General features: G+C 44.2%; 1 protein-coding gene and 1 long non-coding RNA gene across 2 annotated transcripts; one reads left to right on the forward strand and one right to left on the reverse strand.

Annotated features, from left to right (window-relative positions):
• Positions 1–54: 54 nt before the first annotated feature.
• Positions 55–5,910, forward strand: LOC309346225. The gene is made up of 4 exons (XR_014158492.1): positions 55–283; positions 3,537–3,759; positions 4,665–4,700; positions 5,777–5,910. It is a non-coding gene; the product is annotated as an uncharacterized lncRNA (long non-coding RNA).
• Positions 4,624–16,288, reverse strand: LOC309345993 (phospholipase A2 inhibitor and Ly6/PLAUR domain-containing protein-like). Its single transcript, XM_081869555.1, has 6 exons — positions 15,556–16,288; positions 14,227–14,289; positions 13,134–13,250; positions 11,096–11,248; positions 8,592–8,741; positions 4,624–6,289 (listed from the first exon to the last, which is right to left on the reverse strand). The coding sequence occupies exons 1-6, from the start codon at positions 15,611–15,613 to the stop codon at positions 6,018–6,020; spliced, it is 813 nt and encodes a 270-aa protein (XP_081725681.1). The 5' UTR covers positions 15,614–16,288; the 3' UTR covers positions 4,624–6,017.
• Positions 16,289–16,400: the final 112 nt, after the last annotated feature.

Below are 16,400 nucleotides of genomic sequence, written 5' to 3' on the forward strand. Positions count from 1 at the left end.
CCCTCTCGGTTTGGTTTGAAAGTCATCAACTATAGAAAACAATGTTAAAAGCATGAAGGGCTGAACACCGCCAAGAAAGCTCTGCTCACCACTGGGAAATATGCAACAGCAACAGCTACTATTCTAGGCACAGCCAACTTTTATGGGACTGTGACTTGTGACTTCATTTTTGTGACTGTGTGGAACCCTGTTCAGCTACAGATTGATTGATTGATTGATTGATTGCGTGACTGCAGAAATAGATAAAAGTCCCCCATCCAAATAATGACTATCATCAGTGCAGGTAAGAAAAAAAAATAATTTTAATTTTTATCATCTACAATACTGTCTTATTTATTTTATAGTACAGTACATTGATTATTGCTTTCATTTTATGGATCAATAGTCTTCTTAGATAGGAAAATTCATGTTAAATTGCTGTGTTAGGGGTTGTTTTTAAAAGTCTGGAACTGATTAATCCATTTTGCATTACTTTCTATGGGAAAGCATGCCTTGGTTTTAGAATGCTTTGGTTTTGGAACAGATTTCCGGAACAGATTAAGTTTGGGAAACAAGGTACCACTGTATTTGAACTGAATCTTCCACCAGTCCATTTATTGCATGTCCTCAAATTCAAGTTATATTCAAATTACAAGAGAGGGAGAAAGTAAGTAAGTAAGTAAGTAAATAAATAAATAAATAACCAACCAACCAACCAACCAACCAGAAGGCCCTCAGAACTGGACCTCAGTGTCTGGGCTGAATGATGGGGGTGGAGACGTTCCTTCAGGTATACTGGGCCGGGGCCATTTAGGGCTTTAAAGGCCAGCACCAACACTTTGAATTGTACTTGGAAATGAACTGGGAGCCAATGTAGGTCTTTCAGGACTGGTGTTATATGGTCTCGGTGGCCACTCCCAGTCACCAGTCTACCTCCCGCATTGTGGATTAATTGCAGTTTCTGGGTCACCTTCAAAGGTAGCCCCACATAGAGCGCACTGCAGTAATCCAAGCGGGAGATAACCAGAGCATGCACCACTCTGGTGGGACAATGCGTGGGCAGGTAGGGTCTCAGCCTGTGTACCAGATGGAGCTGGGAGACAGCTGCCCTGGACACAGAATTCACCTGCACCTCCATGGACAACTGTGAGTCCAAAATGACTCCCAGGCTGCGCACCTGGTCCTTCAGGGGCACAGTTACCCCATTCAGGACCAGGGAGTCCCCCTCACCTACCTACCTCCTGTCTCCCCAAAACAGTACTTCTGTCTTGTCGGGATTCCGCCTCAATCTGTTAGCCACCATCCATCCCCCAACCACCTCCAGACACTCACACAGGACATTCTCCGCTATTCACCACCCACTCTCTCCATGCCATGGATAAGAGAGGGAGAGGAAGGAGCAGGGTGGGGCACCAGCTTAGTCTGCTTGATGGGAGACAAGCTCAGCCACAGTGCCTCAGGGGAACAAAGGGTGTGGTAACCTGGGGAGCATAAAAAAGCTTGAGATGGAGAACATGAAGGATGCGGCCTTGTAACACCGTTCAACAACAAGGAGAACCAGCACACATTTCTCCCCATTTCTCCATGGAGAAACAGGGAACATGTTGGAATACCTAGGGCCCTAAATAAGGATCCACCACCCAGTGTTGGGACACTTGGCCCTCATTCCCTGCCAGAAAGACCATCTCCAGGCTCTCCCTCTAAGCCCCATGGGGGGGGGGGCCAGACAGCAGTGGCATAGCGTGGGTTGTCAGCAGCCAGGGCCACACGGAGAGGGAGTGGGAGGAAAGGAAATGGACAGAGTACACATGGACATTCAATTGCCTAATGGTCTCTGCGTCACCCAGCAGCTGCAGAGATGAGAGAAAAAGAGTTGTTCTGTTGTCTGAAGAGGTCAATTCCTGGTTCACATGGAGAAGTCATTTTCAACAGAGCCCAGCAACAGAAGCACACACATCTGTATTGAGGCTGCAGTGGTTGGTGAAATTTTGCACCCCTAACCATTTTGCTCCTGGGGCAACCATCCCTGTGCCCCTCCCATATACTATGCCACAGCCAGGGCCAGGAAAAAAAGGTTTAACAAAGGAATGGTTCCAAGCATTTCTCTGCAAAGTTAAGGCCAAACAAGTACAAGCCGAATGCAATCCTACTTGTCCTATCTGGAGATATAACATTGATGCCTTTCAGCAGGCTTCCTCAACCTCGGCCCTCCAGATGTTTTGGCCTACAACTCCCATGATCCCTAGCTAGCAGGACCAGTGGTCAGGGATGATGGGAATTGATTGTAGTCTCAAAACATCTGGAGGGCCGAGGTTGAGGAAGCCTGCCTTACAGCATGTCTGATTTGCCTAATCTTGGGGTAGTAGAACCAAACTCATGAGAATAACAGATTATCTTTTATACTTTGTGCATACCAGTTATCAAAGTCACCAGGCTACCTCAGAGCTTCATCTCTTCAAATGACACAGATCACCCATGCAAATGTTCTGCAGCCTCTTTAATCCAGCCCTGGCAAATGGGACTAATTTGGAAAGGGAAACATCTGTTGAAGTGGCTGGAAACCTGTACCTTCCTCATTTTAGTATGTTGTTACCCAAAAATATAGAAACTGTTATAAGACAGATCTGCACCTTTTCCCTTATGGGGCACCCAAGAGCCCGTATAGAGTCCTTATGTAGGTTCTCTATCAGTAGGAGAAAATAGCAGAGGCCAACCAGAGAACACCGAGAAGCAAAACAACTAGTAAGCAGGATCTTTATTAAACTGTTGCAACAGGGTGCTCACTCCCCCCCCAAGCAGGAGGGAGGAGGAACCCAGAACAATGGTGTGCAAGCCCTTATATAGACTTTTGAAATTGCCACCCTGTAGCTCAAGACCCCGTCCCCCCTCAATACATCATACATACATCACAGAAGGGGTGGTCCACAGCAGAATCCTTTCTGGAAGGAAACCTGTTAGTGGGTTTACCTGGACAGCCTGGCCATTCTTTTGTGATGATAAATACTTAATTTCTGAGTCCAGGTCACAGGCTCACCCTATTCATACCCAAATGTGCCCTTAAGGCAGGATTTGTGAGCACAGGGACAATGGGGAGGCTTTTCCCATTTCCATCCAAACTGAAGAAGGAGAAGAAGAAGAAGAAGAAGAAGAAGAAGAAGAAGAAGAAGAAGAAGAAGAAGAAGAAGAAAGGGAGGAGGAGTTTGGATTTGATATCCCACTTTATCACTACGCTAAGGAGTCTCAAAGCGGCCAACAATCTCCGTTCCCTTCCTCCCCCACAACAAACACTCTGTGAGGTGAGTGAGGCTGAGATACTTCAGAAAAATGTGACTAGCCCAAGGAGCTGCATGTAGAGGAGCGGAGACGTGAACCCAGTTCACCAGATTACAAGTCTACCACTCCTAACCACTACATCACACTGCAGAGGAACATCTGAGGTCACTGAAAGCGTCAAAATGGCTTTAGGACTGTTTTCCTGTACTGTTTCAGACATGTGGTTTATATATTTGTGTATGTGTTTGCCTGGTGCATTTATGAACATTTGTTTTATGTCTTAGATCTTATAATCTAATGACAGAAACTAACAGAAAGTGCATCCAAGTCGCAATGCAGACAGAAAAATGCTGGTTGCCGATAGAAGCTAATCTTCTTGCCACACACAACTTTGGATCCTTGGCCCAATGTCAAGCTGCTGATTCATCCTGTTCCCCTGCTCCCATTTTGCTCTGCAGTTTGAGAACAAATTTGAAAGTCCCACTTTGCTGCTGGCTGGAGTTAACGGTGAGAAGTCATGAAAGTAGATGCTGCAACCAGTACTGAAAGAGTTTTGCTTGGGGAGGTCGCTGCACTACATGCCAATTTATTTTGTTATAAAATCTTGTGTTTCTGGCCTATGTTCCAGAAGACCCATGGCATTAAGTGGGAAGGAAGCTATGCATTTGCCCAAGCAACAACTGCCTCTACCCCTCCCTTTCTCAGATATCTTTAAAGGGAGATGGAGTATTATTTTATCCAGAGTTCTAGAGGGGAGAAGTTGCGTTTAGGTGGTATCTGTGTGAGCCAGGAAGGAATGCAGGGCCTCAGATGGGAAATCAAGGAGAGACGCCTTATAAATTTAAACAGCCTGTTCCCAAAAGTAACTCTGGTTGTACAGTTACATAAAGTCCAGTGGCTGACAGATGAAAAACAGGCACGCTGCTGTAACACTCCCATCTACGAAACATGAGCCCCACGTTACTGGGGATGAACTCCTCCAGTGTTTACATCTTCATTTACTGTAATACAGCTGCTTCTTCACTCTCATCCAACCCACGCACCCTCCCAGCAATGGGGCGGGGGGAGAATGAGATTATGTACGTTGTCTGTTATCGTTAAAAATCTATTTGGTCCAGAGAAGGGGAAGTGGTGTGTGTGTGTGTGTGTGTGTGTGAAATCAACGTCAGATAAAATGTTTCCACAAACCAAAGTAGACCTCAGAAACTGAGAAACTAGCAAACTGTGTGCATTCCATGCCACCTTAGGGTAGTGATGTGTGAACATGTCTTAATCCGTTTTGCCATTCATTTTCATCCTGTGTTTTTTTTCATTCTCCTGCAATTGGTCTGTTTTGCACGAGAGTTTCTTCCATTCACTGACGCAGAAATATACCTTCTTCTCCACCTTTTTTTATTTTGCAAATATTGCAGGTACACGATAGACCTTCATATCTCAGTCATCAACAGGTGCTGTTACAAATCTATCGCCTTCTTAGCATGTTCCCTTTCAAACATAATTAATTTCCAGAGTGGCAGCCCTTTTAAGTCTTTTGCAGAGAAAACAACACAGATTCTTCTGGCACCTAAAATACAAAGTGAAATGGCTAATGGCCCATCACAAAGCCATTAGCGTCTGCCATCCTAATCACATCTACTCAGAATTAAATCCCATGGAATTGAATTGAGCTGACCCCCAGGAAAGTGGGGTTAGGACTGCAGCCTTGCTTACATGATTTCATTGTTCAGTCTAAACTAGGCATGTCCAAAGTTCATTTTGGGGGCATAATCCGGCCCGCCGGTCGGTTTAATCCAGCCCCTGTGGCAGTTTATTTCCTGGGGTAAAATCCTAAAAAAAACCTCAACAACTTCAACCCTTAAAAAGGTTAACAACTTTGGTTGGCCTGTTGGTCGGCCCTCACGGCGCTTCACTTCATCAATTCTGGCCCTCTTTGAAAAAAGTTTCGGTACCACTGGATAAAGGCTGTGCTATTTCTCTAGAAAAAGAGGTGCTGGAGCTCACCATGAACTTCTCCCTTGTTCTCTGAGAATGGCAATAGACTCCGAGAGGTGGGCTCTGGCTGAAAAAAAGCATTCGTAAAGAATAGTTGACATTTCGTTCATGCCCTGGATTGTAGGCATATTAAATATTTTACAAGCACTCTAATGTGACTTATTAAAGTCATTTTTGTAATACAGTGGTACCTCAGGTTACGAACTTAATTCGTTCCGGAGGTCCATTCTTAACCCGAAACCGTTCTTAACCTGAGGCGTGCTTTCACTAATGTGGCCTCTTGCTGCTGCCGTGCCACCGGCATGCAATTTCCGTTCTCATCCTGGGGCAAAGTTCGCAACCCAGAGCAACTACTTCCTGGTTAGCAGAGTTTGTAACCCGAAGCGTTTGTAACCCAAGATACTTCATAAATGTGTATTTTATGCAGGAAATAGCCGTGTTTACCTCTGCTGAAACATAACGCTTGAATGAACTTATACTTTAAATATTTGTAGTAAATATGACTTTATGTTTGACACCTTGAAACCCTCAGGTTGTTACTGAAGAGGAGCATAGGCAAAGTCAACAGGTTACTCCATACTCTCCAACATTTATCCGATGAAAACAGTCCTAAGGAAAAGCAGGATATTGAAAAACAGGATAGCTTCTGTAAATGCAGGACTGTCCCTGGAAAACAGGGACACTTGGAGGGTCTGCATGTTTGTGTGCATGTTGTGTACAGCCCAATTATGTTATGTACGCTATGGCAGAGTTGTCATTGCAGAGGAGAGAGATCAAGTGAAGCACTTTATCAGCCAGGATGAGAGACTGGGCGGAACGCAGACGGAGGACACTGGAAGCAGCAGTGTGCAGAGGAAAAGGGTCCCCAGCCAGGAGTGTTGGTGGTGAAGACAGGCAGCATTCTTCACAGAAGGGGCTGCGTAGCATTCCCTGACTGTGGACAGTGTGTAAGTGTAAACACCAGCAAAAACAGCCATCCCCTTGCTATGCTCGCAGACGCTGGGCACAGCACAACCTCTGGCTGCAAACTTTTCATTCGCAACAACTGCAAAGCAAAAAGAGAGAGGCAGGGTCATGTCTCATGGATCCTTCTTTTGCTTTTGTTTTTTTTAATCTCTGAACACGGCGTTCTGCTCTGAGCTCTGTTAAGCTCCGGTCAGTGTCATTGCCTTGGTGTAAGCCGAAACCTTCTGTAGAATTAAATCTGATCTACTCTGCTGTAAAGCTAATGAATTTTCTTTGGGCTCTTTCTGGTTCTCTTGAACTCCCTGGACTTCTAGGCCCCATCTGGGCTATCCATTTTAAGCAGTATCGAGTCGCTTTAAACATCCACAGATTCCTCCAAAGAATCCTGGGAACTGTCATTTGTTAAGGGTGCTGAAAAGAGACTCGTGTCCCCCTACAATTCCCAGAATAGTTTAACAATCCATCCCTCTTTTCAGGAAACTCTGGGAACTGTATCTGGGAAGTAGAGGGAATAAGGAGTTTGCTAAGAACTCTCAGCACCCTTAACAAACTACAGTTTCCAGGATTCTTTGGAAGAAGCCAGGACTGTTTATAGTGGCAAAAGATAAACATAATATATTACAATGACAGGAAGAAACATTATGGACAGAATAACTCCCACACACAGGAAGAATAAGGAGAGAGTTTGAATGCTTCTCCTGTAGCTTTATAAATCATTTACTGTAATGTGTCAGTACGAATGGAAGTCGTTAAAATTGCAGTTGCTGTATAAGGGATTGTTATTTTGAGTGCAGCGTAACTGAAATTTATAAGATTTTGGAACGCGGAAATAAAGTAAATCATCCAACCATCAATTCTAGCTCGTGGGGTGGGGTGGGGGCACCCAAATTGTACAATTTGTCATCTGAATGATTGGTATTACTACTTGTATTATAATTTGGCATTGTTATAATGAGGCTGTTATTGTAATTGAAAACTAATAAAAATCATTATCAAAAAAGAGTACTGTTTATAGTGGTATGATACTGCTTTAGCCCTGCTGCTGAACAGAGTTTTTGGGAAAAGGAGTAAGTTACAGCAGCGGGATTTACCCCCGTTTAAAGTTGCATTAGCTTCTTAGAGTTTATGTTGGTCTCTGTACCACAAACTCACTGATGGCACCTCTCTTGATTCATGCTCATGTGGAAAAGAAACCCATCAGCATCCCAGCTGGGTCGCTCTGGCCAGTTTGGTGTACTGTAGTTCTTAAAGTGTGGGACTAGGAGCTAGGAGATTGTGGTACAAATCCCCTCTCAGCCGTGAAGCTCATTGGGTGACCTTCAGCTAGTCATCTGCCTCTCAGTCTAACCTGCCTCACAAGGTTGTTGTGAGGAGGAAATGGGGAGGAGGGAAACTCTGAATGGAGCTCCTTGAAAAAAAGGTGGGGGTATAAATGCTTTTTAGCATCCTAAAAAGCAGAGACATCACCTTGCCAACAAAGGTCTGTATAGTTAAAGCTATGGTTTTCCCAGTAGTGATGTATGGAAGTGAGAGATGGATCATAAAGAAGGCTGATCACCGAAGAATTGATGCTTTTGAATTATGGTGCTGGAGGAGACTCTTGAGAGTCCCATGGACTGCAAGAAGATCAAACCTATCCATTCTGAAGGAAATCAGCCCTGAGTGCTCACTGGAAGGACAGATCGTGAAGCTGAGGCTCCAGTACTTTGGCCACCTCATGAGAAGAGAAGACTCCCTGGAAAAGACCCTGATGTTGGGAAAGATGGAGGGCACAAGGAGAAGGGGACGACAGAGGACGAGATGGTTGGACAGTGTTCTCGAAGCTACCAGCATGAGTTTGACAAAACTGTGGGAGGCAGTGGAGGACAGGAGTTCCTGGTGTGCTCTGGTCCATGGGGTCACGAAGAGTCGGACACAACTAAACGACTAAACAACAACAATAAATGCAATAAAAATAAGCATTTAAAGCAGTATCACGCCACCTTAAAGAGTTGCAGCTTCCCAAAAGCACAGAACTACAATTTGCAAAATTCCCACAAAAGAGAAGTCGACTATTAAACCACTGTGAGAACTGTAGCTCTATGAGGAAAATAGGGGTTCTCCTAGCAACGCTCAGCAGCCTTAACAAACTACAGCTCCCAGGATTCTTTGGGGGAAGCCATGACTGTTTAAAGCAGTATGATACTGCCTTAAACATATAGTGCAAATGGAGCTGTGTACTAGATTCTTAATTTCAGAGTTGTGGGTTCAAGCTCCACATTGGGCAAAAGATTCCTGCCTTCTGGGGGGGGGGTGGACTTGATGATCCTGTGGTGTCTTCCAACTGATTCATGTCAGTTGAATTCAGCTCTCTTCCTCAGCTTTGTTCCCTGCTGACTTACCTTCTACTGATTCCAGAATGCCTGTAATGTGAACACAATGGTCCTCTGTTCCAGTACAATCCATGGACCCTTCAGCTTCGCACGAATGTGAATCTTTCGCATAGCAAGCTGGGCAGGTGAAGCCATTCCTTGTAGTATTGACTGGGGGTACTGGGAGGAAGGAAAGGGAATACAATCACAAGAGTCAGAATGCAACAGAACGAACCCAATAAAGGATGGATCAATGAACCATCCAAAGCCCACACTATTCTTTTTTTAAAAAAAAATAATTTTTATTAACAAACCAATCAAATCACATTAGTTCCAAATTACAAAACCAAATTTTAAATTTTTGTTGGTGGTACCCATGCTTCGAGCTCAGAAAGGGTCCAATCATCTCTTATTTCTGCTGCTTTGATGTTCACAGTTCTGTCCATTCATCTCTTTGTTGTTTTCCTTTACAAATCATCTTTCAATTTTCTTGTTGTTATCGTATTTTTTTCCTTTCTTTATAACCTCTGAAAGTCTCCACAAGCAAGTTGAAACGAATGTTGTTATAGTCCTGTGTGGATTTTCATATTAATCCAAAAGTCGTATTCAGACGGCAGACGCCATTTCGACATTTCCATAAAATACAGTCTCAGCGTCTGCTCATTAGCTTTCCCAGACCTGTTGCTCCGACATCAATCTTTTCAGGGGGTTCTGCCAGATCAAACGGAGAGTCAAATATGATAACAAAACCGTGGCTTCCTCCCCCTCTTGACCGTCAATCCTGCAACAGAGCCTGTCATGTCATGGCGGTTCTCTTTTAGAACTGCGTCATCCAAAAGCCTTCCATTTCCTTTCCAGATCTTCCACAAAGCAAAGCCTTTAGTTAATAATTCATTTCCACACAGTTCATTATTCGATCTCACTTGTTATTGGTCAACGGTTCTTCTTGGGGGGGGGGGTTGTTAGGTAATCACATAGAGAAAAAAAGAAAAGTTTTCCCCCCCTTTCCGCCCCATTCCGACATACCGACATCTTTTATGTAGTCTTCTTTGATATATTTTCCTGTTCAGTCCAACCCGTCGCTCAGCTTCACAGAGGTTGATTCAGTTAGTAATCAATACTCCCTTTCTTCACTCGAAACATGTGCATTTGAGCTCCTGCAACCAGGTCGCAATCAGAAGTAGCGTCCGGGAGAGTGAAAAAAACTCACACAAGGGCTTTCCGTCTACTGCCCTCACCCCCTCCTTATTTGACCTCGGGGGTGATTTATAGGCAACCGCAGACGAGGCAGTATTTTCCCATTCCCCCTGGGAAAACTCGGGAGGCTAATTACTCCCATATTAGCCTCTTAATTACCTCGTGTGAGCCGGAGAGTTGGTATTGTTGGCCATCTTCCAATGCGCCCCTAGCGGCCCCCCAAAGCCCACACTATTCAACGCCTTTCTTCCCGGGCTTCAGCAGGTAGAAACACATCTGTAGCAAGATCCACTGGGAAGAGCAGGGCTAGGATCCAGCAGATCTCCGCCTGAGCTGGCAGTTTCCTGGCACAGCCAGGCAGTGCTAGCTTAGCTCCCTCACCTTCACCTCAGCCAGAGATATGACAGCATTTCTCTCCCATCCTGGCTCAGCCAGACACCAGTTGGGTGAGCTGAACTGGGTGAAGGCAGGACCAAAGAGGGGAGAGTTTGGCTGGATCCTAAGCCCAATCAGCTTGGTCACGTGACCTGGCAACATGGCATAAATTAAGCAGAAAAAAGGGTGTAGTAACTCAAACCCTATTTTACAGACTTGTTTTCCCCACTGCCAGGCTTAGGTCATCTCAGCCAACCATAGCACCTGAATCAAATTTGTATTTTGTGTGCTTTCTGCTGGCTTAATTTACACTGGACCTGTTTAACACCCACTTCTTTGGTGTACAATTAGTCCTCTGCAGGAGGGGGAATTTGGTCTGTTTTTGTTTTATTGTGTATTCTTAGTTTCTAGTTTTCTGTTGTGAACCACCCTGGCATCTTCAATCGAAGGTCAATACAGTCGTACCTTGGAAGTCGAACAGAATCCGTTCTGGAAGTCCGTTCAATTTCCAAAATGTTCGGAAATCCAACCGCGGTTTCTGATTGGCTGCAGGAAGCTCCTGCAGCCAATCGGAAACCACAGAAGCCTGTCGGACGTTTGGCTTCCGAAAATCATTCAAAAACCGGAACGCCCACTTCCGCACTTCCAGGTTTTGATTGTTCGGGAGCCGATTTGTTCGGGACCCAAGGCGTTTGACATCCAAAGTACAACTGTATACAAATTTAATAAATAATAATAAAATGATGGTGGTGATGATGATGATGATGGGGAGGGAAGAGTTGCAGCATGACTATGGTACCCACGGTTGTTTATCCATTTTGCCTGGGGGCTTCAAAAAGGTTGCCAGCCCCCTGCTTTAAAATAAGCAAAAGAACTCTATGGAGTCCTTGTCATTTATTACAGCACCCCCTTCAGGCCTGGAGGCGCATTTTCAAAGCCAGGCAAGTACAGGAGATACGTACATTTAGCCAGTTGCTTCTGGCAGCTCTCTCTCTTACAGCACACGGCGCTTCTTCGCAGCATGATCCCCGGCCCAAGGGTCATGGTCCGGATGCCAGCTTTGCAAGCTCTGTGCCCAGTGCAGGACTTCAAGGCACCTGCAAATGCCACAACGCCTAGGCGAAGAAAGAAAGAGTTTGAAAAGGGAAGGAAATGCTGGTAGATCAGTGCAGGGCTGGGCAGAAGGTGAATTAGAATTAACTATGAGGTCTCCAGAGGTCCGTTCACACATTATACCGAACTGTCTCTGCGTAACTGCATGCGTAACTGTACATGTTGATATTTAATGTTTGACATTTTATTAAGTTTTTACATGTGCTGGAAGCTGCCCAGAGTAGCTGGGGAAACCCAGCCAGAGGGGAGTATAATAATAATAATAATAATAATAATAATAATAATAATAATAATAATTATTTCTTGCTTATACCCCGCCCATCTGCCTGGGTTTCCCCAGCCGCTCTGGGTGGCTCCCAACATAATATTAAAAACACGATAAAACATCAAATGTTAAAAACTTCCCTAAACAGGGCTGCCTTCAGATGTTTTCTAAAAGTCAGGTAGTTGTTTATTTCCTTGACATCTGATGGGGAAAAGAGGGGGCAAATTGCATTAGAAACATTATTTCCATATATGCCTAGAAATCTGTTGAATCCTAATGGTTTTACTATCAAAATAAAAATCAGACGGTATTACAGTCGTACCTCATGTTACGTTTGCTTCTTGTTACATTTTTTCAGGTTGCGTCCTGCGGCGACCCGGAAGTACCGGGTTTCACCACTCGCGCATGCACAGTAGCGCTAAATCGTGCTTCACGTATGCGCACAAGCACCAAATCGCACTGTGCACCTGTGCAGATACGGCGCTTCAGGTTACGGGCTTTTCATGTTGCGAACGGGCCTCCGGAACGGATCCCATTTGCAACCAGAGGTACCTCTGTAATGCTAAGAAGCAGTGACACCTGCTGGACAAAAATCAGAAGATAGATTTGTATGGATGAGAGTCTAGAGTAACAGTCTAGAGTCTCTTTGGCAGTATGAGCTGCGGTCAATTAATTCAGGATTACTTGTTTTAGGGTCCAAAAGACTGAATGTACATTAAGGAGTGAATGTATGTTAATTTATGTTGAGGTATGTTAATTTATTTAGCAAATTTCTACGCTGCTTTTCAGCAACAGAAAGTTCCCAAAGGGGTTCACATAGCCAAAGGTGCCTTACAAACCTGCTCTAATAATGCTGTTTAAATCTGAGGACAGGTGGGCTTTCCTGTGAAGATCTTCCACCCTTGAGCAAGAGACTCTCCCACCTTATGCCTGACAGCTTACACAGTTTTGGAGAGAAACTCCTCCCTGGAAGCACCTGTCCTCTCCTCCTAAAGACCAAAATTAGGAATGGATCAGAGAGTGTCCAGGCCAGGAGGACAGGGCTATAATAAATATATCTCCTGTCTACTCTCACCAACCCTGCTAGTTTGGAGCACAGGGTTATGAGTTTTGGAAGCAGTCAGAACAATAACATAAACAACCAGTTATGCATTGATACTAAACCCCCAGTGCTGGTCTTTTGTTCATACAATTGAAGAAAGCATCCCTATCTAGCTGAAATCTTTAATCATATATATGATGACAACTGCTGCAAAAACAGTATAGTATTGAAAAACTGGGGGGGGGGGGATACGTAAGCCCCACCTATAAGGGAGCAGTTGCAGAAATATTTAGAAATGGCACACCAACTGATAGGAGAAAGGCAACTTTTCAGCTCAGTGAGTTGATAGAAAGACAGGCTTGCTTCATCAATTGCTGGAATGAACATTATGGAAATGTAAGTCTTGAAAGACGTCTTTCTTTCTTTCTTTCTTTCTTTCTTTCTTTCTTTCTTTCTTTCTTTCTTTCTTTCTTGTAAATAACAGTTTATATGCAGTTTGACATACTGTTTATTGACTAACAATAAAAACAGATAGGCTATATAAGAGAAATCGATCAACAACTGTGTCTCCTTTGCCTACCCAGGGTAGTCTCCCCTAAAATGCTTGCGCAAGTGTCTTCCCCCAGGAAGCAATGTTGCATCTTCCCATGGCACATCTCCCCGTCTGCAATGCAGACTTCGCAAGACATCAGACCTGCTGGAGATATAAATAAGCAGTAAATGCAATTGGAGCTAACATCACAGAACCACAGTCACAGTCACATATTGCTTTTCAACTGCTGAACACTCCCTGCGGTCCTACGGTAGCGCCTCAAGTTGCTACCTTATCTGAGAGGAAGCCTCTTTCTCTTATGCGAGCCTTGATGTCTCACAGGGCTTTGACGAACCATTAAGTAAAATAAGCACATGCTTTGGGCATCAAGGGAAGGGGGCACCACAGAAAATCCCTGAGGAAAGCTTCAGAGGTGGCTACTGAAGTAGAGACATGGACCCACATTTTCCAAAGCAATTTGGGAACCGAAGCCATCCTTTGAAATTTGCACTGCTGCAATGCCGGATTTTTAGCATTAACGGTCACAAATTTCTCAGCTAAAAGTTCATTTTCTCAGTTGAATTATATTAAAAATCCCAACAGAACAACTATGCAACGAGGCAGGCTGGATGCCTTTTCTCTACTAAGTACAGAAGCGGACGTGTCAACCTAAGATTAGTTTTGAGGATCTGGTCAAAGGCTTTGCAATTAGAAAAAGCAGGAGAATATTTTTTCCAAATATAAATAAAACGGAAGTATACAAAAATAAACATTATTTTCCACCTTACTGAAGGTTTTGTTTCATTTCAAATAATAATATTTTTTCTTATTATTGATTATATTTTGAATTAGATATATTTGGGGGCACCAAAATCTTTTAGGGTGTCTCAAGGTCTTAATCTGGCCCTGATGTCTTGAGACTTAAGCGTTTAACTGCAAAGTATGGTTTCATCTGGACTCTTTCACCTCCGATCCTTATTCTCTCTTGGTTGCACATTTTATTAGGTGCTTCCTGCGCTTCCCCCTTTTCTTATCTCAACATACGTTATTGTTTACTCATTGCTCTTGCCATGTCCATGATCCTTGCCTTTGCCTGCCTTTCAGAAGCTTGTAACTATTCATATCCTCTTTGTGTACTTACTGTGATGTCTGTGCCGTTCATTATCTCCTCTATGTGTCTTTGTTTCTTCTAGATGCTGTACACCTGTTAGAATGAGAATAAGCACCTGATTTTAAAGAGGAAATTAAAGCCTTTTTCTTTTCCTGACAGGAAGACAAAATCCCTGAGGAAAGCTTCAGAGGTGGCTACTGAAGTAGAGACGTAGACCCCACATTTTCCAAAGCAATTTGGGAACCGAAGCCATCCTTTGAAATTTGCACAGCTTCACAGTTTTCTAGACACATGATGTGTACAGAAATGCATAAACTGGGATAAAGTGCACATAAGAACACACACAACAGTGGAAAAAAAAAATACAAAAACGCTTCATAAAGGGGGGAAATGACTTTGCAAAAATGTATCTGTTAGGGGAAAGTGCATATAAACATACCGGTACATACAATGGGAGGGGTTCTCAGCAAAATGCCATGGGGATTCAGGAAAAGAATTTGCAAACTGTTGTAGGAATGTGGAGAACCAAGCTTAAAACAGGAAAAATGAGAAGCTGAAATTGACAGGTCTGCCCATCCCTATCCTCAAGTCAAAGAAGCAGGGCCTTTTTAAAAATTGGTGACAAATGGACAATACCCAAAGCTCCTTCAGCCCAAAATTGTGCCCCAAATGGCCGCAGTGCTCTTACAGGGAGAAATGGGATGCCTTGGTTTTTTCCAGGACAATTGCAAGGAATGCCACCTGGGCCTTTGGTAGCAGAGCAGGTGAAAATTTTGAGAAGGGCATTATTCAAGCTGCAGGCATGAAAACTGCCAAATTCCCCTCTTTCTCTGCCATTGTTAAAAGCACCAGTGCCTTCCACCCCTTCCCCTATATCTGAGGCCTAGTTTTCACTAAGGTGGTCACAATGTCTGGGCTGGGGATGTGTGCGAGATTTGTTTGGGTTTGTATATTTGACCTACCTCATTTGCTCTGCCCAGACGAATGCACAAAGCAAAACCTACCACTCTCAAGGTTGCACGTCTCAAAATTTTGTGACGCAGATAAACCAAAGGTCTGAATTGCTACAAACCAGCTTTCTCCAATAAAATATTTGAGGGGTCCACACACACACTCTCCAAAAAAGTTGATGGGCATTGCCATTTAAATGGTGTGTGCATGCCATATTTTGTGATGCGGGACAGGGATTATCCAGGTCTCTCCCAATATTTTATTCAAGTTGGCACCCCTGTACAGAAACACTTTCTCACTATCTCCCCCACCTCACTTCCAAAGCTCTTATCTTCCCATGCCGCCTCCCAAATCTGATTCTGTTTCAAATCTTTCTCAGCTGCAAAACAGATTTTGCATAGCATTTACCTGCTGTCACCAGAGCAGAGAAGATGGAAAAGGCAAAGCAGGTGTGCATGGTGCTCATCCGTGCTCAGGCTGGGACTGAGGGCTTCGTACAGCAGAAAAGAACAAGTTCCCCACAGTGACAATTTATGGGTAGGGTGCAGATTACATTTCAGATGGGACCATGTGTATAGCTTAAGGTGATCCTCACTGGCCATCTCTGGTCCTAGTCAGAGCCAGCCATAAAATGAAGTGCAAACAATGAATCATGCAGGTTCCCTGGATGCCAGGGTGATGCTGTGAAAGCAGAAACAGTATAATAATGTTGTTATGGACCTTTATTACCACATGCAAGGCAAAAAAGAAAGAACTAGGCAAACAGAGGAGCCCATGGGAGCAAGAGTTGTTTTTTTCCATAGTTCTTTCCTGGTACTTTAGCGATTTCACCTCGATGTCCATTTATTACAAAAAAGCTGCTCACTTGACCCTGTTGTACAGAAGAGCAGAGTCATTCAAATTCAAAAACAGGTTCACTGAATCATAGAGTTTGGAGGTTACCTTTAAAGACAGCTCAATTCACCCTCCACGCCCACCTTCCACTGGCCCAAGCATATCTGCCCCAGGCCCCGGCAAACCATGCTACGTGACTACGTGGCTGCTCTCAGTCTCTGGGAGGAAAAGAGAGAAGAGTGGTTGTGGCCTGGAGAGTGTTCCAGAGATCCCAAGTGGGAGGTGGAGCCTGGGGAAATGGGGTGTGGCATAGAAAGAGTTTCAGTGGACAGATACAGAGATCTGGAGGGCCACATTCAGTATCCATGCCTGAAGTTCCCTACCCTTTGTATAATGGATGTCTGACTAATCTAGCTGAG

Source organism: Podarcis erhardii (assembly GCF_964252035.2).
Source record: "Podarcis erhardii genome assembly, chromosome: 7".
NCBI classification, from domain to species: domain Eukaryota; kingdom Metazoa; phylum Chordata; class Lepidosauria; order Squamata; family Lacertidae; genus Podarcis; species Podarcis erhardii.